Source organism: Dipodomys spectabilis, unplaced genomic scaffold (assembly GCF_019054845.1).
Source record: "Dipodomys spectabilis isolate Male_0828 unplaced genomic scaffold, ASM1905484v1 ptg000053l, whole genome shotgun sequence".
NCBI lineage: Eukaryota > Metazoa > Chordata > Mammalia > Rodentia > Heteromyidae > Dipodomys > Dipodomys spectabilis.
This window is the reverse complement of record NW_024870730.1, coordinates 9,217,874-9,241,446: the sequence shown is the minus strand read 5'-3', so window position 1 is coordinate 9,241,446 and position 23,573 is coordinate 9,217,874. Positions and strand designations below refer to the sequence as shown.

General features: G+C 34.1%; 1 protein-coding gene across 6 annotated transcripts in view; it reads right to left on the bottom strand.

Moving 5' to 3' along the window:
- Epha7 (EPH receptor A7) overlaps nt 1-23,573 on the bottom strand; it is a 167,569-nt gene that overhangs the window by 91,730 nt on the left and 52,266 nt on the right. For all 6 annotated transcript variants that reach the window (XM_042679557.1, XM_042679552.1, XM_042679553.1 and 3 more), the window contains exons 4-5: nt 13,398-13,553; nt 11,462-11,797 (exon numbers count right to left, since the gene is read on the bottom strand). In XM_042679557.1, the coding sequence (XP_042535491.1) occupies nt 11,462-11,797; nt 13,398-13,553 (492 nt within the window). The remainder of the gene's footprint in view (nt 1-11,461; nt 11,798-13,397; nt 13,554-23,573) is intronic.

The following is a 23,573-nucleotide window of genomic DNA, read 5'->3' as shown; positions in this document are numbered from 1 at the left end:
GATCTATCTTCAATCAAAATATTCACATTAATTCCTGTAAGCTTTAACTCCAGAACTATAAGACTATACTGAAGTTTAGATGGTAATTATAGCAAAATTAAATCTCAGAATGCTATAGAAATTAGCTACATTTAATAACTTATCATACATTTACCCCCACATAAAATGGCATGCAAATTATCTACATCAAGAAGTGAAAGGTGTCCTACTTTTATTATTATTTTCATGATTTCAATAATCTATAAATTGCATTGATTATAAAGATATACTTGTGATGCTAAATATAACTCATTCACAGTATCTAAGAGAAAAATTCTAAAGACACAGTGTCTGATTTAGACGGCCTGAGATCCCTTTCAGGGTCTGCTTGGTGAAAAAGACCCAAGACCCATTCAAGCACACATAATTCAAGAGGTCTGCCTGCCAGCAATAAAGGCCGAAATTGGATACTTGGTGAGATTAATTACCTAGATAGGGGTTGATAATGCAAGTCAAATGGGAATGTAATTAAAGTGCACCTTCCATGAAAATTATTCATTGCTGATGGATCAAGTGACAGATAAATCAAAAGGCATTTTTTAAAAGCCTACAGGTTAACTTGAAGCAGGTCTTTTCCTCTTTTTAAAACTCTGTAATTGCAGGTGTGGAATTCTCTCTGGTGATCCTATCCCCATCAAGTTACTCTAAGACAAAAAGATAGATTGTAACACAACCTATTGGAAACAGAAGCCAATAGAAAAACCATTAGGATCATGGTTACAAACAAAAGGTCAGCTAGACTGGAACCAGTTGGCTGGCAGCTTTCAGAACGAGTATCACTCCTTGCTTGTAGTATAATGGGGACTGCAACCATAAAAGAAGGCAAGTGATGAATTAATAAGTTGACTAGTCCCCAGGGTGCAATTCATGAAGATGAAAGGCATGCTGTGGTAATCAAACTGGGTTATAAATTAGATAAATCAAATGGCACACGAAGTATTTTACAATAAAGTCTTCCTGGATGTGCCCTTAATTCCTTACTGTCAATACATTTATTTATAATCTAAGAATGATTTTAAAAAAACAACGTTTTATAGCAGAGTAATTTTAACTACCCAGAGGGACACTAAATCTATTTTCTATGTTGAGTTCTCATAGATATTTTTATGACACACCTAACAGCGGATAGATAAAACAAAATGTTCAATTAAATGATAGTTACTGAAAAATATGGCATCGCATGGCACTTATTTGTCCCTGTTAACTAGTGAATACATTTTGCTTTTATAGACTGCAATAAAGAATACAGAAGTTTTCTTACTTGCAAGCACAAACTTCATTTTGATCAACTAACCCATCAACACATGCTTTAAGGAATTTACACAAAAGGCAACTATTGCCAGAGGGAAAAAAAATCATTTAATAAGAAATTTGAAAGAAGTTTGAATATTTTGAGATTTTGGTCTTTGGAAAGCAAAATAAATACATAAAACTGAGTTGCTATTATAAATAGAAAATATTATAAATATTCAAATAATTGAACATTTTTCCAAAACTTTACACTTTTTAAGTAAAACTAAAATAGACAAAATTGCAATCCAAATATTCTCAACAATTCATCTATTTCAAACTAGCATTAAAAACTATTTTGATGTTCACACAGATAAAGCAATATAAACCACTTGTGCATAATGATCCTCAGAAAGTAAAGGGATAATTAAACAAATTCTAATGATAAAGACATGTTTCTGTAACTCTCTTAAATAAAAATAAATTTGATTTCGTTCTTTCCATTTCAAAACTCCTGCAGAAAGCCATTCACAGGCAAACACACAATAGAGATTTAGGATATGTAAATCTGACCAAAGGCTTTGTGTTTTAAGAACTGTAAGTCAATATACAAATGTACTTCCCTTGAGGAATTTTCTGCACATACTTCTCCATTTCTAAAGGTTATGAATTAAAATTGGAAATAAGGAAAGCAAACACCCAGTGTCTGCTTTATCAGAGACATTCTCCCTTGGTTCCAGTTAGTTGCTTAATCCCAACCAAACTACAAAGTAAACTGTGCTTGATTTGTCAGATTAGCTGAAGCTTGTCCAAAAAGTGGTCTGAAAGAACAGCTGCCAGGAGAGTATAGTTACAATCCATTCATCCATTTCAACCCTGGGTTGAACAAAATAATGAAACATCAAAGAAGTCCACAGCAGCCTAAAAAAGGTCAATACTTTTTCAAACACCACCAGCATCATTTACTGTGGGAGGTGCACCAGAAAGGACTTGTAAATGATATTAATTGCCAACATGTTTGTTCTTGTTTTTGTTTTTTGAAATAGCACAATTTATCTCTATTCTCTTTTAAAGATAAAGGAGGTGAGACAAATAGGAGGCAAAAGTTTATTAGTGAAAACAGTAACAGTGGAGTTTCCAAACTTTTAGGTAATTATTGTATTTCTTTCAAGGCATCAAACCTAGACTTAAGCAAGCATTCTATGACTGAACTAACTACAGCCCCAGCTCAATTCTACATTTTTTCCTTGTAAGTGAGCACATTCTGGATGGCACATTTTAAAACATTTGTGAAAAAGAAAAGGAACCAAAAACAGTAAGAATATGGTTATAAAAATAAGAGGCACACAAACTACCACACATTTAGAAATGATATTAGATGGACCATTCCATTATAGCACTTAATGTTAACAATTAGAGGAGAGATGGTTATAAAAGCATAGTTTGTAGAATTATCATCTTTCCTTTGTTTACAACCTTTCTGAGATGATGAAGTTCTCAACAATAAAATTTATGTGAGGCTAAATTTGGATTCTTGATGATGTCAAGCGTGTGAGAAAACAGGATGCAATGTCAAAACAAGGAGATAAAAAGGTTATGAAAATGTATTAGAAGGACAAAGGCAGCGATTCTTTTGCAAACAAAATTCAGACTCACTTGCTGCAGTAGAGTCTTACCAGTTTGATGAATGTTCTATGAAATCAGCATAAAAAATAATCTATTCCAATTCATTTCAGCCAACATTGAACATATCCTGTAGTGTTAGGCTCTGTTTCCAAACAAGGAAATATGATTATGACATCTTGTATTTCAAGTACTCTCTCAAAATTATTTCTCCTTGATCAAATTTTGAAATTCAGTTGACTATCTTCTGTTTTCATTTTTTTAACCTCCTGTGACATTTGAATTTTTGATTAGCAGGCTGAGAAAATGTTCCTTCTATTGGTTATTATGACAGATTTCCTAAATATGTTGGGTACTCATTATATTTTGGTTTTCGGTGTGTGCATTTGGTGTTCTGCCAGTCTCTGACAGTGGGTGAACACCCACTGTGTACAAAGTGTACACAGTGTTAACACAGTCTATATCCATGCCTACAAAATAGACAACATATGTCACAACCTGGCAACCAAGAGTTAAGTTTATTGTCTTTAAGACTATTCACAATGAAATGGGTGCTGGTATCTTATGCCTGTAATCCTACATACTCAGAAGGCTGAGCTTTAAGGATCACTCTTCAAGGCCAGGTTAGGCAGGAAAGTCCTTGAGACTCATCATCAATTAAGCACGAAGTTATGGCTCTGTGGTAGAGCTCAAGGCCCTGAGTTCAAGCCTCCAGGACAAGCACAAGCACAAGCGCACACACACACGCACACACACACACACAATATTAGCAGTGGTTAAATAACCCAATAGTGATAAACCTCAGCCAGTATATTGTTTTTTATTATCATATATAGTTGTAATTAGGAATGTTATGATCAATGTTCTGCATCTTTCTATATGCTGAAGTTAATGACCAAACGTTATTAAAAATTGGGACACTAATTATCTGATGTCAATATGCTATGGATAATTAAGAATACTGTCCTTTGGAGCTATGTTAAGTGCTCCTCACAAATCTCATTCTGATGACACTGTACCTTAAAGATAGCAAACAGCTACAGGTCTGTACATGTTTTCCAGACATGTACTTTGTCATAGGACATGCATCATTTGCTCTGCCTTGTCTCCAATTAATTTTGTCAGGTAGCAGCAATATCTCTCCCTTTGTGACTGGCCTATATGCAATTGAAGTGCAGAAAATTTGGGTAATTTTTCCCAGGTCTTCTTCAATTGAACTTTGTTTATTGTTTCCAATAGCATAAAGGGAACTAAAGTCATAAAAATATATTTGAAACTGAAATGAAAAAACCTTCTTGTTTTCAGCTGTAATGGACAGATCTGATAAGCAAGATTTTGATAGCATTCTCTCTTTTACCCTATTACTTGGATCAGTTGGTTAAAACTGTTAATGATCCTTGTGGATCAATGTCTTTCCCTTGTTACTCTAATTTACTGCATTGGGAGATTAGTACAGATGATTTTTTGGATGGCTCTGCATCATTCCACCAGAGTGCTTGTCTGAATCAAATTTGCTTCAATTCATCACCAACAAAGCAAGGAATAAAATAATCAACATTACTTTGTTTTCAGTACACTGGTCCTGAAACAAAACAAAATAAAGGCTTATCAATGTAATGATGATCTTCTAGCTTTGCTATATCCCTCAGCTGATTTGACTTGGAACAGTGTGTATGACTATATGAGTAAGGGTGGCAGAGCATAGGAACTAGGCCTATGGGCAATGTGCGTGCTTCTAATCCATGGGTACATGTTTTTATTATTATCAGCATCATGATTCCCATTTTACATTTATAGGTATTTGTCTTCAGATGAATAATGTATAACATTACCATCCACTGCTTTTTATTCTCTGAAATGTGGATTATTGATTTCTTCTTAAATGAAAGTTTTCTGAAAATGTGTCTGTCTCTTATTGTTTTAGTAACAAAGAAATGTGAATGATGGTTTGATTCCTCAAACTAATTAATGACTTGCAGATCATAGCTTGTTGCTGCAATGGAATTACCAAGCAACTGGTTTGGGTTAGAAAAAGAGTTAACCAAAATTACAACTTGAAAAAATTCAAACTGAAAAACTTTTACTGCTTTAGTAATTTGAATTAATAATTTAGCAATCTTACTACATAGCATCTCTGCTGTTTTATTTATAATTTCTTTGGTTTCACAAAGAAAATAATCTATATTCAATATACATTGACTCAAGGTCATACCTGAGAATATCTTGCCTAGCATGTATAAACTCCTGTTGTGAACTTGTGTTTTGTACTTTCTCACTAAAAGTAAAGAGGCAATATTCTGTTAAATCACATTTTAGTTAAAACAGATTTTCTATTACCATTTAAACAAACAGCTTTAACACTAAAGAGTGCTTTTGAAATTATTTATAAATATTATTTCAGTGGATACACTTCAGTTCACTACAAGCTCTACTCAATAAATATACAGTTGTAAAATAGGAACTATTCAGTTAAGCACAACACACAGTATATGAACTACTTTACATAATTCCATCATTATGGACTATTCTTGGGTAATGATCCCAGAATGTTCTAAATAGGAGGCTTAAATTAAGTGAGTTACTAATTTAAGTCTCCCAAATAAAAGTTATATTTTCCCCATGAAAATCTTATAAACAGCACTTACTTCTTAATCATGTAGAAATTGCTGGGCTAAAATTGCCAAGGATATGAGAAACTTGTTCAAGCTTGAAAACCCAGACAAAAACTCATGACTATCTTTGTACTGAGTTTTCCACTACCATCAATGCATTACCTTTTATAATTCTTTAAATAATAAACTGAATAACTTAGAAAAACATCTGCCTTGAATGTTGAAAGCTAACTATCACTATTGGGCCTTCTGACGCTTACGAAGTTCTTGAATATACAAATTTACTTCTTTTATTCAGGAAGACAAATTGTAGATATGAGTAACATTTTTAAATTCCCACTCCATGCTAAAGCCACAAAAACACTCCCAACACAATCATGCTACAAGCATAAGCAAAACTTGCTACAGGATCTAATCATAGAAAGATAACATTTTCTTCAAAACTTCCCTTACTACCTTAAGAGGTATAGATACTTCTAGAGCAAATGGTAGGTTATCAGTAAGCACTCACTAGGTTCTAGTCATTTGTGTTGGTCTCACCAAAATTCTATCCCCTTGAGTTAAAATTTAGTTAAGTCTTATTTAGTTTTTTTTTTTAATGAATTAATTAATTTTTTGCTGGTCTTGAGGCTTGAACTCAGGGCCTGAACTCTGTCCCTGATGCTCTTGGTGCTCAACCATTCAACCACAGTGCCACTTTCAGATTTTTCTGAGTAATTTATTAGAGATAAGAGTCTCAAGCTGGGCATCTATAATCCTAGCTATTCAGAAGGCTGAGATCTGAGGATCGTGGTTCAAAGCTAGCTGGGCAGGAAAGTCTATGAGACTCTTATCTCCATCAAGCCACCAGAAATGGTGTTGTGGCTCAAGTGGTAGAGTGCTTGCATTGAGCTGTAGAGCTAAGGGACAGCACCCAAGCCCAGAGTTCAAACCCCACAACTGACAAAATAAAAAAGAGTCTCATGGACTTTCCTGAGTGGGCTGGCTTTGAACTGGATCCTCAGATCTCAGCCTCCTGAGTAGCTAGGATTACAGGTGTGAGCCATTACCCAGCTAACATTTAATTTAAATTGTTGTCTCTTAAAAAAAAATCTTCCAGATACCCACCAAGGAAAAATGAGTACATGCATTTAGCTTAAAATTAACAGTGTCACAAAATCTTCAGATATTACAGAAATAAACTTCACTGCTTGTTAAGTAAAGTATATAGATCACTAGAATACTGTGCCCTTAGTGAAAACTAATATGTCTAAATTCCTATCTTTCAGGCTCCAGAAATGAAGAACAACAAAAAGTTGTATTTTTAACAAATTGTTAAAAGAATATCATTCTTTTTTTCTCTATTCCATTCTCCTTCCTTCTCTCTCTCTTCCTCCTTCTATTCCTCCCTTCCTTCCTTCCTTCCTTCCTTCCTTCCTTCTGTCTCTCTTTCTCTTTCTTTCTTTCTTTCTTTCTTTCTTTCTTTCTTTTTCTCCTTCCTTCCTTCCCTCCTTCCTTCCCCCTTTCTTCCTCTCTTCCCTCCTTCCTTCCTTCCTTCCTCTCTTCCCTCCTTCCTTCTTGCTTTCTTGCTTTCTCTGGAGTTTCATCATGTTGCCCAGTCTGTTCTCCATCTCTTGGTTGCAAGTGACCCATCCCTCATTCTCTAACTCCTAAATGCTGTGATTCTGACTACAACAGTGTGACTTGAACCAAGTTCAACTGATTTCTGCCCGCAGATGTTATATGTGTGCTTTGGCTTGCATGCTTTAACAACATTAATGATCCTCCAATTTTTGTTTTTGGTATGTTTTGTTTTTCTTAGCTAGTACTGAAATAAGTATATCTTATTTCCCCTCATGGAGATTGCTAGATTTAATACTACTTTACATAAACGCAAACATTTTCAAAGGGAAAAAAACACATTTTTTTGACAACGTATTTCCTTGAAATATATATGTGTGTAATATAAAAAGAATTAATTTATTTTCCATATTTATTTTGATGTGCTCCGTTTTAAATCATAGAAAAAAGTTAACCTGGCTTAATTGATGAGAAAAATGTCACAGCTGAGTAATATTAATTCATGTGAAAGAAGCAATTTCTGAAATATAAAGGAAAATTACTTTGGGGACTGTATTTTTAGCATAATTTTATTTGTATCTAATGTGATATCATCATATGAGACTCTGGTTATATTTCATTTGGGATGCTGAATAACATCACAAATCAAAGTAAAGAGAATGCTAAACGAAATCTTTACTTTGGCTGAAAATCAGATCTGAGACAATGAGAAATGTAAAAAAAAATTATTGAAATTAAATTATGAAGGACTATCTTTAGATATTCTAAAATAAGAAAAATAAAATTAACCAGTTTGTCAATACTATATTCCCAATACTGTGTCCAAGAAGTTATATGTGTTACAGATCCTCAGGAAAGAACATACTTCCCATAGTTCTTATTCATCTAAGATTTCCTAGGTAATGATTAAAGAACTAAAAATTTTAAGACAATAATCCATGCTAAAAATTATACAAACGTATTTTAGGTATTGTAAGGTAATGCTTGATTGTAATAGCTAGGTCACCTCTACATAATTTACTAGGTAACACCTTTGTAGAGTTGCATAACTTTAATCCTCATCTTTAAATCTATAAGAACTATTTTAGCTTGCTAGGACTTCATGAATTCATTCCAAATTTTATTGATATAGTGTGAGATAACTATAATCTATCCATTCATTCATGTACAAGGAAGCTGGTAATAAAGGAAAGAAAAGTGTCTTTTCTGAGATTCCATAAGCTATACTATAGAAATATCATATTCATAATAGCACATTCTCTGAATCCCCTTCATATCTCCCAAAACTGTGAGGTTTTTTATACATCTTCCTACAAGAATTAAGTCAAAGTAGAATAATTTATTAAGAATAAAACAAAACAAAAAGAACTACTTTTAGCAATATATCAAATATGTGTCAAAAGACACACAAAAGGTAAAATTCCACTATAGTCAATTATGTTATTTTATTTCCAAACACCTAATTCTCCCTACATTGTCTGTCAGAAAGATCTGATTTCCAAAAGTAACCTCCTGCATAAGTCTTTCTCACAAATCTTAGTTCGTCCAATCTGTCATTGCCTTTTCCTAAATTCACCCTGAACATTGCCCTCAATATTTTATTTTCTTTTATTTTTTATGATTTAACTATGTGTAATGGATGTTATGGTGTGGCCTCATTCCCCTTGGTGAAGGACAAAATAAATAATTTGCCTGGCTGCTGAGACAGCTGCCAGGAAACAGACATCAGTTCGATACATCCTTTTGTGGTTTTCTGTTCTAAAAAAAACAAACACGTTGTTCCTTCTTTGGGAAACCTACATCCACCCCATAGAAGACAGAACAACCTAAGGGTTCAAAACAGATAAAGATGCCCATCAAGATGGCTGAAAAAATCCAAGATTACATCCCAGTTCAATCCTCCCTCTGCCTGCTTTCTTTCCTTTCTTGTTTCTGATGGTTTGATCCCCAAAATACCCTCAAATAAAATTTTAGCACACCTATCTCGATCTTGGGTTTTTTCATCTTAGAGATACAATTTGCTCATTGTTCATATTCTCTTCCATAGAGTATCAGTTTTCATCCTAATTCCTTCCAGGTGCTTTTCAGACACCAGCAATCATATACTTTGTGAATAAGTATACATATTTTTCAGCTGTTTATAATTTCCAAGTAAACAGAAATATATTTAGCATTGGGTTACTACTTTGTCCATTTGTTATGATGTGAAAAGGGATCTTATGTCTTTCATTTGTCTAGGCGACGGCATGAATCTAAACAGTTAGATGTCTCAACTTTCACATTCCATTTTCATGTCAATATGCATACAACAAAATAAGCAGGAACATAGTATGTGCACCATAAATCGCAAGGATTATTTTCATTGTTAAAATTGTTGTATCATATACGACTAGAGAAGGAGCTTACTTTTATTGTTCTGATAAATGCAATAGTCATTAAGGTAAAGTCAGACTTGTAATATTCAGTTAAATCGTATGAGACCATATAAAAATCACAATCTATTTTCTTCACATTTAGATTAGCATTGTCTCTCCCAAATGTAAGCAAACATACACACATTCATATGAAACAAATCTAGTTTGCTTTAAACAGAAAAGTTTCAGCAACCCAAGTTGCTATACAAAACCACTGTGAATATAAAAATTTATAGAAAATCGATGACCTATTAAGCCCATGCAGTTTTAAACTGAAAAATTGAGTAAAAGATATTTAGAAAACAGAAAAAGATCCCCAAAGTGGCCAATTTAGCAAATTGTATTGGTAGTATCACTCCAGCAAAGTTGTATGTTGTTTAAAAATAAATTAAAATACCACTTCTTTAGAAGAATAAGACAAGTTTACTGTAGCTCACTAGATTTAAAAGTTCTTGTTAATGCTTCCAAAAGATAGCTCTAATGTGTCAATCATAAACCTAAAATGTATTAAACCCATTTTTTTTACATTCAGTATGCTATATTTCAATACTAATTATGGATGAACATCTAGGGACAAAGGCACTTGGGAGGGATAAATGAGAATGCAAAAAGGGCTGATACCAATCACGATGTATCTGTGAATAAATTTCTTGAATGGTAACTCATTTATACAACTACTTAAAGAAAATCAAAAGATTTTTTTAAAGACTGAATAGTGCGAAAACCATTCACTAAATGAGTAAAATCCAAGTATCAGTTAATTCAATTAGTTCTTTTGTCCAATTACTAGAAACTTAAGTTTCTGTGTTTTTTCTCAGACATCTGCTCATACATGAGAGATCTGATTTGCAATAGCCTTTTAAATAAACGTCAGAATGAAACCTTTAGTGTAAGAACTTACTAATCTGTTCAAAATGGTAAGCTTGAGACCATATGTACAGTTTTCGTCATACAGATATAATTTAAATAGGTAACATTTTGTGGAAATTGGCATCAAAAGGGAGAATGGCTTAGGCTTAGGCTCCAAAAATGTGGAGGAATAACACTGACTGGCTTTAAGACAGACAGCCAAGGCTGTCTACTGTCCTTGACGATCTTATGAGTAATATGATGATCACAAATCCCATACTCTAAAAGAAAGGTCAGTTTTATTAATGATCACATGTATCACTTGGCTGCATAAATTATATAGCATCTCCTTTCAGCTGCAAGAACTTTTCAAATGGTTGACAAATACTTGAAATTCTAAAATTTCTTCCAATAAGACTTTCCTAAAGATTCTGACAGCTTCCAGGTTCTAAAACTTACTTCCAAATATGTATTTCCTAGATAATCCTTATTCTAATAAAAACTGAGGGTGGTATCTCAAAGGCCAATATAGAATATAGATTTTAAAAAATCCCAAACAAACTAGAGCTACAAGTTCACAATTAACACTTTCACTTCCTCTGAAATAATCATGGAATCCGCCAAGTGCCTAAGTCCAGTCTTATTAACATTCAGATAATCCCTAAATCTATGGATAAACTTAAAAATCTCTCACACAAATTTAAAAGCAGACTTACCACATATCATATATATATATAGGTATATAGGTATGTGTACACATATATATGTTAATGTGTACCTCTAGCTCTTTCATTATCATATCACTTATAATCATGAGCAAATACCACATCAGAACAGTAATAATGTGACAAATATGCTTTGCTTCATGTTAATTAATATGCTTTGAGTTAATTAGTATATCACTTCTCTTCCTTTTGAGCTTCCAGCAGCGGGTATACAAATTAAACCAGAATTCTGGAGATCTTAATGAGAATGGTTAGTAGTTCAGGGGAAAAGAGGAAAAAATCTAAAGGTGGAAATAATCCATAAACTGGGATAATCAAGTTCACTGTAGCAGGGCTAGCTATGTAAGCCAGAGCCCCAACTTGGGCCCAGACACATTGTGTGTTCAGGAAAGACAAGCACACAACATACCTGCTTGTCCAGTGGTGATACTGACAGCTGCGAAGAGCCTCTGGGATCGGCTTAAGTCAGAAACTCCATTTACAGCTTCAACTTCAAAAGTGTAATTGGCGTGGGCGAGCAGGTCCATGACAGTGACATAGTTATCCTCCAGGCCGGTCTGCTGGGGCATGTATCCAATGTTACTCCCACAGGGGACACACTCGCCCTGCTCCCAACTGCAGCGCTTGCACAAGATTCGGTAGGTGACATCGTTCCGTCCCCCATTGTCTGCAGGAGGACTCCATTCCAAACTCACTGTGGTCTGATTGATATTGAAAATGAGGTTCTGCGGTGCAGATGGAGGCCCTTTGGAAAGCAAAAACAAGCAAGTTAGCAAAAATGAAAGGAGAGAGAGAGAAAGGGGAAAAAAAAAACAAGCAAACAAACTAAAGAAAATGAACACAAGGAGCTATATGGGCTACAAAGGCTCAATTACCAAAGAGAAACCTAGCTGAAATGCTTGCTTTCACAGAAACCTTTCATTACCTTTACTAGTGAAGCTGTATAAAAGCCTCCTTGAATTGATTTGGCAGGAGGCTTTATTTATTTTTCCATTTAATATGTCAAAATGCAAACAGGATAACAATTGTCTTTGTACTTTTGCCACAATCTTTAGTTAGTTCTCTTCCAAGCAATTAAAGAACAGTTAAAATATCTATAAAAACAGTAGTGTGGTTCCTTAAAAATATTTTCCCTTTTAGCTATATAATATTGGATACATTTATTCATTCTTCACACACTCAAGAATGATTTTTAGTGATGTGTAGAACTGACTTTGTATTGGGAGTGATCAAACCTTCATTAATTGAAGTACCAAATGTGAGACTTGCTCTACTGATGGAATTTGCAAACTGAAAACATCTGTGTTTGCTTATGTTTCATATTATTTTTAATTTTTTTATTGTAAAGATACTGGACAGAGGAGTACAATTACATGAGTAAGGAAATGAGTACATTTCTTATTGAGCATTGTTACCCCTTCTTTTGTTTTTCCCCTACTATCCCTTCCCTCCCCAAATCCTCCCACCCTCTGCCCCTGAAGTTGTAAAGTTCGTTTTCAACATAGTGTTGTGTACATCTCATTGTTACAATGGTCAGCCTGTATCCTTGTTTCAACATTTTATTATTCTCCTTCCCCTCCTCAAAATAAGAAAATGTATATACGTTTTTCATATTCTTTTTGAACTGCAATGTGTGTGTGTGTGTGTGTGTGTGTGTGTGTGTGTGTGTGTGTGTGTGCCATTACCAAGGCTTGAACTCAGGGCCAGGGTACTTTTAAGCTTCTTCTACTGAAGGCAGGAGCTATACCACTTAAGACAGCTCCACTTATGGTTTTATTGTGGTTAATTTGAAAGAAGAATATGAGATGGCTCACACCTGTAATCCTAGCTACTCAGGAGGCTGAGATCTAAGGAGCGTGGTTCGAAGCCAGCCCAGGCAGGAAAGTCCATAAACTTTTCTCTAATTCAGCACTAGAAAACCAGAAGTGGTACAGTGCCATCCTTGAGGAAAAATTGCGAAGGGCCAGCACCCAGGCCCTGACTTCAAGCCCTTCAGATCAGATCTCAACCTCTTGAGTAGCTAGAATTACATCTGTGAGCCATCAGTGCCAAGCAGGATTTTAATAACTTTTAATTTTACAGTATCTATAAAATGCATGTGAGAAATGTTATTTAAATGCCTGTTAATTGTAGAGACATTAAAATTTCCCAGAAAATGAGAAAAGATACACATATATTATTCTCAACCTTACCTTTCTTGGAAATGTTTCAAATATTTAAGAGTAAGTGCAGAGTAACCAAGACTGTATATTCATAAATTCAGTCCATGTCTCAGGAGTGCCACATAGGTACAGATGAGTAAAAGGGATCTGAGGGCTTTTGTAAGTTTCTTCTTGTGAACTTACTTGTGCAGGCGACATATGGTGGGTCAGATGGAGCTCTGTAATACCCATCTTCACATTCACATCTTGAGGAGCCTTCTCGATCAGAAAAACTATGTGTCGGACAACGTGAGCACTGAAGATCTTGTGAGGAAGATTTGTAGAAGCCACGGCCACAGGCTAGGTATGCAAAGAAAATACAGAGAGGAAGATGAGAATATATAAACCAATTAAAATTGTAGAGGAAATTACTAAAGAATAAAATACTAAATTTGTTTGGTTAAAACAAGACAAGAGAACAAAGAGTTGTTCAGATGAAAAGCTTTTCCTGATGAAGTATTTATTTTAGTGTAAAGTAGTAACAATGTAAATACATTTTTACAACGAAGTAATGAGTTGTGTACTGGTAGCTCCAGCCTGTAATCACAGCTGCTCTGGAGAATGTGATCCAATAGTTACAATTCACAGCTAGCCCAGGTAAGAAAGTCAGGGAGACTTTTTTTTCATGATTGTTTTTTAATCATCATTAAATAGTTCTACCAAAGAGTTGATATTTAACAAAGTAGTTTATGAATACAATCTATCTTAATCAATATCATCCCTTTCAACATCCTCACCCAACCTTCCCTACCCACCCATTTCCTCACTCTTCTTAATTTTGGTGTTTTATTTTGATGAATTTTGACTTGGCCTTTCTAAGGAATTGCACTATTTGACTTATCCCTTTAACTCCAACTATTGCGCAAAAACCAGAAGTTGGAGGTGTGGCTCAAATGGTAGAGCTCCAGCCTTGAGTTAAAAAGGCAAACAAAAGCAAGAGGTGCTAAATTTAAGCCTCTACTCACACCAAAACACATAAAAATAATAATAAATAATAGCAGAAATATAAAACAGAGCTAATAGAAGCTTGTTTTGATCCAAAATTAAGAATCCAAAACTGAACAGTATCAGAATTTAATTAGGACAAAAATCTAAATTTTGTTTCTGCAGAATAAAAAACATAATTAAGCTTTGAATTCAACAAAAATTAAGTGGTCTCTAGGTCTCTAGCCCATTCCATAGAATCTTCTTATGCTAAAGTAGCTAGGAATTAAGGAATTAATTTGGCTCTGTTATTGAAATATCAATAAAATTTTAATTATCATACTGTTAATAGTAATATGCAAAAACTTTATCTTCTTATGTCAGGAATACCTATGCCAAAATTTTAGGAACTCAGAAATACAATTTCAGCCCATAAGTAATAACACAATTTCATTCTATTATATGGACATTTTTGGTTACTAACATAAGGAAATCCTAAGAAAGAGCTGACTTTATCACCCAAAACAAGGAGAAAGGCTTATAGAACCACTAATAGAATATCTCTCTGGTTCTCTGGAGCGGAGAGGTTAAGGCCTCTGTCACATTGATGAAGCAACTGCTATCAGACATGTAAGGAGGAAAACATGTGTCTTCTACCTCTCAACCAAGTTGGTTTTACTCACTTAGATTCTGTCATGGACTTAGGAAACCATGCACCAGTTAATATTCCTAGCTATTTGAGAGATTTATACTTATCATCAATTAAAATTAGAATGTTGAATATTTTCATTATTTCAATTCATTGCATATATTCAATACATCCTCTGTATTTGTGCACTTCAATTTTTATTTTAAAAAATCACCTAAATCATATCTACAAGGAAAATTTAGTGAATACTTAAGAAGAAATTCATTTAGACCTTAATTTGTTATTTGTACCATAGGGAATTAAAGCAGAAATACCCTTTTGTTCACATGCTAATAAGTACATAAAAAAATCATTCTAATAGATCAACAGTTGGGTTTCACAAAAATAAGTCTGCTTCCTTGAACAAGATAGATATTTCATACAGACTACAAATTCAATTTAAAGATGCATCATTCATAAAAGATCTACAGAAGCATAACAATTTCCCTGTAAACACTATGCTCATAATGGGGCTGCTGGGCTGCACTTCCTAGGCCTCACAGTATACCTATAACCCAAAAAAGCTTTTTGCATCTTCATAGCAATTATTTCAATTCTAAAGCACAAACAATGAATTTAATAACAAAATAATAAACAATATAACACTTCTGTGTCTGATTTTCCCATACTAAAGATTATAACAGGGTAGAGTCATAGATTTAGCTTAGATTCATGAGGACGACAATCTACTCTTTAAATCTCCACTGTGCCATTCAAAAAGCAAATAGAAGAAAATGCTTTTCTATCTGATTCATGAAGTCTTGGAAGTGTTTGAAATAAATAATGATTAAGAAAAGGAATAAGGAGAAGGAAAGGGAGAGGGAAAAATGGAAGGAAATGGGAGAGGGAGAGGAAGAGGTAGAAGGGAAACTATACTGACCAGCCATAAATATAAATACAGATGTATATAAGTACATATTATGTGGAATAAATAGCACATATACATCAGATACATCAAATAATATATATCATACATTTAATACATATTATATATCCTATATTATATGTGTACTTACATTTTACAGGGGAAATATTTTAGAGGATAGGGATATGAGGCATATGATTTGACATGTATTACATCAGGCTTCCACAATGAATAGGCAGACAACTACAGTGTACTAACAATTCTCCAAACTTCCTTTGCCCATTTTCAATAAAAGTCAGTAAGTCTGCAGCCTCATTTTCATCAGGAATTAGAAAGTTTATTTGTTGTTCAACTTAACATTATTTCTGCAATATATCTATAATACCCAATGTTGAGAAATTTAACATTTTTATTGCTCAACTTCCAAAGTACACTAAATTCTATTTTCCTTTTAACAGATGGGAAAACAGATTTGAAGCAAAAGTAACCTGGATTCTTCAAATAATTCTTCTCGTCTGGTTTAAAAGTGGATTTAGGACACAGAGCCTGTGACACATGAACGTATGCTGTTTCCCAAAGTTGGAGTCTCATTTGCTGCTTCTTTAATAGTCTCATGGAGCTTTAGTGACCCTAACAGTAATTTTGATGGAGCTTTATTTTCTTATACATTGCTACTAATTTACAGCTGTTTAAGAAACTATGAAATGATATCCCGGCACATTTGATGTCAGTATAACTTGTGGAGGAGATGGGGGAAAACAAGTCATTTAAGGATACAGGTGGACCTGTTCCAACAATGAGAAGTACAAGGTCATGTCAAAAAGGAGCTTTACAATGTTGGTGGGGGGGGGGGGGAATTGGGGGGGAGGGGGGAGGTAGGGAAGGGATGTGAAGGGTAAACAAAGGAGGAGGCTGCAATGCTTGATAAGAAATGTATGCATTATCCTGCCCATGTAATTGTAACCCCTCTGTACAGTATGTTCACAAAAAAAAATTAAATTAAAAACAAAAAGAGATATGAAGTAGTCCTCCTTGATTTCACTATGGATGATGGCATGAGTCATATGTGCAGAATGCTGGAATCCATGTACAGCTTATCATTAAATAGATTCAGTACCAGAAAATTCTTACACTTTTTACTTTGAAGTGATATTCTGTCATAATTGAGTTAATATTGAAAATTATAAGTTATAACAAGCCAGTTTTCACTTAACTTCTACGGAAGACGTCAATTTAGAGCTATTAAAAATAAGTATAAAACCTTCAGAGCAAGGGTAGTAAGAGTATAGACTAGGATGTGTGGAAACAACAGCCTAATCTTGGGCAGGAAGTAACCAACTCACTTAAAATTAGAAATTGTGATAGGATGTATGAAATTGCAAGAGCCAGATGCTCAGTGAGATAAATTAGGGTGAAGTAGTATATCTGTGAGGCATGCACACAGGCATATACACAGTGGTCTTCAACCACTCCATAAAAGCCAACATAGAAATACAGGTAGGTTCTTTTCAGCATAAATGTAGCTGATTTTCCAGACAGTACTAGGTAAAAATTTTTAGATATAAATAGTTCAAAGGTAAATTACTTTTACGCTTATGAGATATAAAAAAAAGTGTTTAGAAACTGTGCAACAACTTTACAAAATTCTTTCTGGGCTTTACTTCTCAATTATCATTATTGTACCTGAACACAATGAAAACTTTAATTGATATAGTATGTACACTATATAAAATTTTTAAAATATAAATTAGAAATATACCATTTTTAACATCCTGCTCTCTGATTTATTTTAACTAAATGATACATGGATAAAGACTAAGGATAGATATTAAACTTGTTTTAAAATACATAATTGTTTTGGTAAAAGTAATCTCTACCCTGTTATCTTAATAACAGTGTTTTTCCATTATTAAGCAGTGTTTTTCCATTATTAAGCAAGATGGAGATTAAGTCTTTAGACTTATCTTTGAGTCTTTGGGGCCTTAATGAATAAAACAACAAGTTCATTATCCTAAAGCCATGACTTGTAATCATGTAAGATTTCATATGCTAAGTGAGTTCTAGACTTTAGACTAAAAATTATTAAGAAAATAAAAGAGAAAAAATATAGCTTAGAAAATGCATGAGATTTCTGTACACAAAACAGTAATATTATCTACTGTAATAAATCTGCTAAAACCACATTACAATATTATATCTTTCCTATTTATTGTCATAAACCTTATGAGACTCTATTGGTTTAAGTTTAACTATTTGAAAATAATAATATATTGCCCCATATAGCAAAACTTAACTCGAATAAATTTAAGATTGCATTCCATAAGAAGGAAAAGAAAAGGCTTACTCATATAGTAATTGCTTAAAAATAAGAGTGCACAAAAATTCTAAACATAAAGGTATTTAAATATGAGACAGTTGATATTAAAGTTTTGCATTCTTTCATTTTTATTGGTAATTTTTATACAGTATAATAGGTTTCAGTCTGATGCTTTCACACATGCATTCATATATTAATTGGGTCCTATTCATTACTCATTTCTTTCTCTGTTCTTCCCTTTCTCCTCCTGCTGGTCCCCTTCCTCTTCCAAATAATCTCCTTTCCATAGGCATATACTTTTTAAGATCTAGATTCCACATGAGAGAAAACATGTGACTTTTTGCATTTCTGAGGGTGCCTTTGCATGATTACCTCTATCTCCATCCATTTTCACGTCAATGACATAATTTCAAGGACAATAGTCTATTATGAGAATATGCCATATTTTCTTTACCTGTTCATCTGTTCTGATGCTTTGACTCAGCCAAAATTATAGCATTACCATTAGACCCTGGACATGTTTATTTCTAATTTTTCTATTTGATCAGTACTAAAATCCTGTAGGTCTTAGGTCTTTTCTTAAAAATATTATATCTGTAAAGAATGAATAAAACACATCCAATATAAAATCATAAGGTAAAATGAGATATTATCCAGAAATTTAATAAATCTGAATTTTAAGCAAAATAGTAGCCTCTAAAATAATACATTAATTAAAGCAAACAAAACCAAGGTATCTGATCAAAGGTTTCTTCACAGCGATTATAAAAATGGCCAGGACACTTATACAAAATAAAAGGTACACTCTATATAGCTATTAGAAAATTGAAAGAATCTTAGCTATGGTGAATAATGCTGTGATAAACTTAGTTGTGCTGGTAGCTTTAGTATGGCCTTGTTCATGATCATTTGGGTAAATGCCAAAAAGTGGGATTGCTGGATCATACGGGAGTTCTATGACCTCTTTTGAGGAACCTACATACTGCTTTCCAGAGTGGTTGGTCAAGTTTACACTCCCAACGACAAAGCAGTAGGATTCCCTTTTGGATACATCCCCTCCAGCATCTGTTGTTACTAGATTTCTTGATTATAGACATTCTAACTGGGATGAAGTGGAATCTCATTGTTGTTTTGATTTGCACTTATTTTATGGCTAAAGAAGTTGATCATTTCATCATGTGTCTATTGGTCATTCTTATTTTCTTTTCAGAGAAGTTTCTCTTTAAGTCTTCAGCCCACTTATTAATCAGGCAGTTATTTCTTTGGGGAACCAACCCAGATGTCCTTCAGTAAATGAATGGATCAAGAAGATGTGGTATACTTATACAATGGAATTCTATGCCTCCATCAGAAAGAATGACATCACCCCATTTGTTAGGAAATGCAAAGACTTGAAAAAAATCATATTAAGTGAAGTAAGCCATGCCCAAAGAAATGTATGCCCCATGGTTTCCCTTATTTGCAATAACTTGTATGTGTCTAGGACAAGCAGAAAAGGTCAAAAGCGACATATGACCACATAAGATGATGCTTACCGAAATGAATCCCAAGAAAGGGACACAAGAAGTTTTATCTTTCTTGCTGTTGTTTTTAATGTACTTAAAATATACCATATGATTTTTTTTGTTTCTTTTGTATGCTCTTCCCCCATGGTATAACCCCTGTATTTGAGTACAGTGCCCTGCATCTTGTACACACATTTTTCTAATTTGGAGAGGGGAAGGGAAATAATAAAAATGCTGAAATAAGGATACAGGTTGACCCATTGTAACAAAGACACTATGTTGAAAATGAACTTTACAACTTTGGGGAGGGAATAGTTGGGGAGGTGGGGAAGGAAGGGATGGTAGGGGAAAAACAAAGGAGTAGGCAAAAATGCTCGATAAAAATATGTAGTCATTACCTTACTCATGTAACTGTAATCCCTCTGTACAATAAAATACGTATTAAAATTTTTTTAATGAAAGCCACAATGAGACACGACAAAATCTGTAGAAATGCTACAATAAAAAGGATAACAAATTTTAGAGATGATAATAAAGAAGAATTAGAAAAAAAAAACCTTCACTGCTGGTAGCAATAAAAATGAATAGACTCTGAGAGAGATTTTCAATTTCTAAAATGGATACATACAGTTACTCTAGACCAAAAACAAAACAAAACAAAACAAAAAACCTCTACCCTCAAATATTTACTTCAAAGAGCAAAACCATACTTCCACACAAAAGTTTATACATAGATGTTGAGAATAGAACGATTCCTAATATTCAATAAGGAGAAACAACCCAAATATGTATCCACTAATGAATTAATAAATGTAAGGAAATATTACACACAAATCGAAAGAGTTATTTACAGACACATTGGACAATAGAGATGAATCTTGATAAAATGCTACAGGAAAGAATTTAGTCAGCTTTTTAGCATTAGAGGCTAACGTCTAATGAATTCAAGGCCAGCTTAGGAAGAAGTAGCAAGACTGTCTCAAAAACACAAATGATACATGGTAGAATTATTGACTAACATGCACAAAGGAAAAAACACAAAGCATTACCTATTGTATAATTATATTTAAATGAAATAGCCAAAATAGGTCAATCTGAATAGACAGGTAAGTGGATGTCAGAGGATGGAGCACAGTAAGAAGTGGTACTTGGCCCTTAGTGGGCACAGGGGTTAATTTGTTTGCTATAGTCCATGCTCTACAATTGATTTGTACAGCTGATTCTCTTACTATACTAGAAGCCATTAAATTGTATACTGAAGTGTGTGAACTGTGTGGTGTGTGAGTTAATTTTAATATAGAGATGTTATTAAAAAAAACAAGTCCATTAATAGTGTGACTTCAGATTTGAAGATTCAAGTTGGAAAAAAAAAATAGTTAATCTCATATATTAACTCATTTTTCTAACATGTACTGTCTATATATGACTATTTTATGAACTTGCATTGAGCTGTAGGAAATTTCTTATGTTTTTAAAAAGCTAGGAAATATGCTACACATATATATATTTAAATATATTAGTTTTGTGTTTAGTTTTAGTTTCAAAAGAACAATTACTTTATATGAGAAGAGTAATTTTACCATGTAAAGAAACAGAGCTTCAGCTGGGCATTAATGGCTCACATCCAACATCCTAGCTATTCAGGAGTTTGAGATCTGAGTATCATAATTAGAAACCAGCATAGGCAGAAGAGTTTGGGGGGGGGGCAACTCTTAGTTCCAGTAAAGGACCAAGAAAACAGAAGTGGAACTGTGGCTTAAATAGGAGAGTGCTAGCCTTGAGCAAAAAAGCTTGAGGATAGGGCCCAGACCCTAACTAAGTTCAAGCCTCAAGACTTGAAGGAAAAAAAGAAGAAGAAGAAGAAAAAGGAATGAAAAGGAACAGGGCTTCATCAATCTCAATCTTACAGCAAAGAGGAATTTCTGACACATTATGTAAAAATAGTTGGTTTTGGTTAAATTTCTGACTGGAACTAAAACATGTATATTGTTTACCGATGGTGCTTTACCAGAGAAGGGATGGTTTCCTTCACCACCTCATGCTTGCCCGACCTGTCCCAGGACCTGACCATGTGCAACTATCCTCAGCTTCTTTAGGTCCTACTCCATTGCCAGACCTGTGATTTTAAGCACACAAATTTTTTTTCTGAAGGAATTATGCGTGTCGGTGTGTAAAATATGAGGCTTTGCAGATGTTTCCGGCCGCAGTTACACAGCTGAAAAGAGTTTATTAATTATGAACTATAAGTGGATTGTTCTGTAATTGAAACTTTCTGGGCTTTCAGATTGTTGTAGAATCTCTACCCATACATAGTTGGGGATTGTAATGAGTGCTGTTATTTTATTTATTGCAGATGGACATTGTACTTAATGCCTGCAAAGCCGGTCTGTTTCCATAGGAGCTTTCAAATATTTGTGTCATGTTAATATCTCTGGTCTTACACCGCCAAGGGGAAAGCACAGCTTGCAGGAATCATACTCCCACTGCTCAGAGTGCTGACCTCATCTGGGATGGACAGATCCAGAATCTGTATTTTAATCCTATTGACCATGCCTCAGTGGGAATAATTACCAGAGTCTGCCTGAAACCCAGACCTCCCGTCCCTGACATAGTGTGATTTTTCACATTGAGAATGAGCAGTGGGCAGGGAGGATAAAGACAACATGATGTAATGCACACATTACAGTTTGTGAAGCTTCATGTACGTTACACTGCAGCTAAGTTGCAGGAATTTAGCAAAGAAATTATGCAGAATGTGAAGGCTGTAAAAACAGATACCCACGTACCTGAAAACACTTTGGACATTTTTTAAGCTATAGAGGACATTCACTCAGGAGACTCACCTATATGTGTATGAAGGGTTTTTTTATTTCTTTTTATTATTTATACTAAAATATTATGGACATTTATGTGATAGAAATGAAGCATATATACAAGTATCTTTAAAAAGAGTGATTTCAAGTTTTATAGTGCAAAATGGATTAAAATAAGGCAGTCTGTAAATATTTTAATTTTAATTGAATCATTAGTTTGAAATAGTCTAAGATTTTTGCTGGGGTGGAAAATTAAATGTTATTTTATGACTATTATAGTAATTTTGTGGTCATCAACAAAAGATGAGGAAATATAAAAGAAAAAGTCAAGCAAGAATATTCTAGATCACTTTTGTCTTCTTATTCTAGTTTATACATAGAAGACTATGATAAAGAAGTAAGATAATATCCCCCAAAAGATATGTAGATTGCAAATAAACATAAACAGACCTATGAACAAATCTACTACACAGCCTAATAAATTATTAAGTATTGTCATACTGGATTCAATTATTGATTTCTTATTACTATCTCCTAGGTATTATGAGCAAGTCACTTTCTTAAGCATTTCTGTCTGGAAAAGATCATTCAAATAAGACCATGGCAATCGAACTACACAAGACTGATTTAACTGAAATGCTATCTTTGATCTTTTATGCCATCTCCTAGCTCAAACCAGATGGGTACTTAAACACACACACACACACACACACACACACAATCTACAGTAAATTCAGACTTTAACTGGTGCCTCAGCAGAGCTGACCTGAATCAGCATCATAGCCCCACAGTGCCCATGGTTGCCTATCAGGGCTTTTCTGCCTGGTAATTTATCACTAGGTCTCATGTACCACTGCTAAACCTTGTATGGAAAAATGCTGCAAGATATGCACGTTTATTTTGGCTCCTGTAGGTAAGAATACAAAAATGGATTTTCTAAAATCCTCTAACTTCCTTTAAGGAAAAAAAATCATCTCTTCTAAAAAGGAAGATTCAAATGAATCTGCAAACCAGATGTATCTCACTGACTACTGTCCTCATAGGTCAACTCTGGGAGTGCGCCGTGTGTGTGTGTGTGTGTGTGTGTGTGTGTGTGTGTGTGTGTGTGTGTGTGTGTGATCTAGAACAAAACTATTATGAACAAGAGCTTGAAATAAGGAGGTACCTTAAACAGTGTCACATTAGGAAGATTTCAGATCTGAGACACA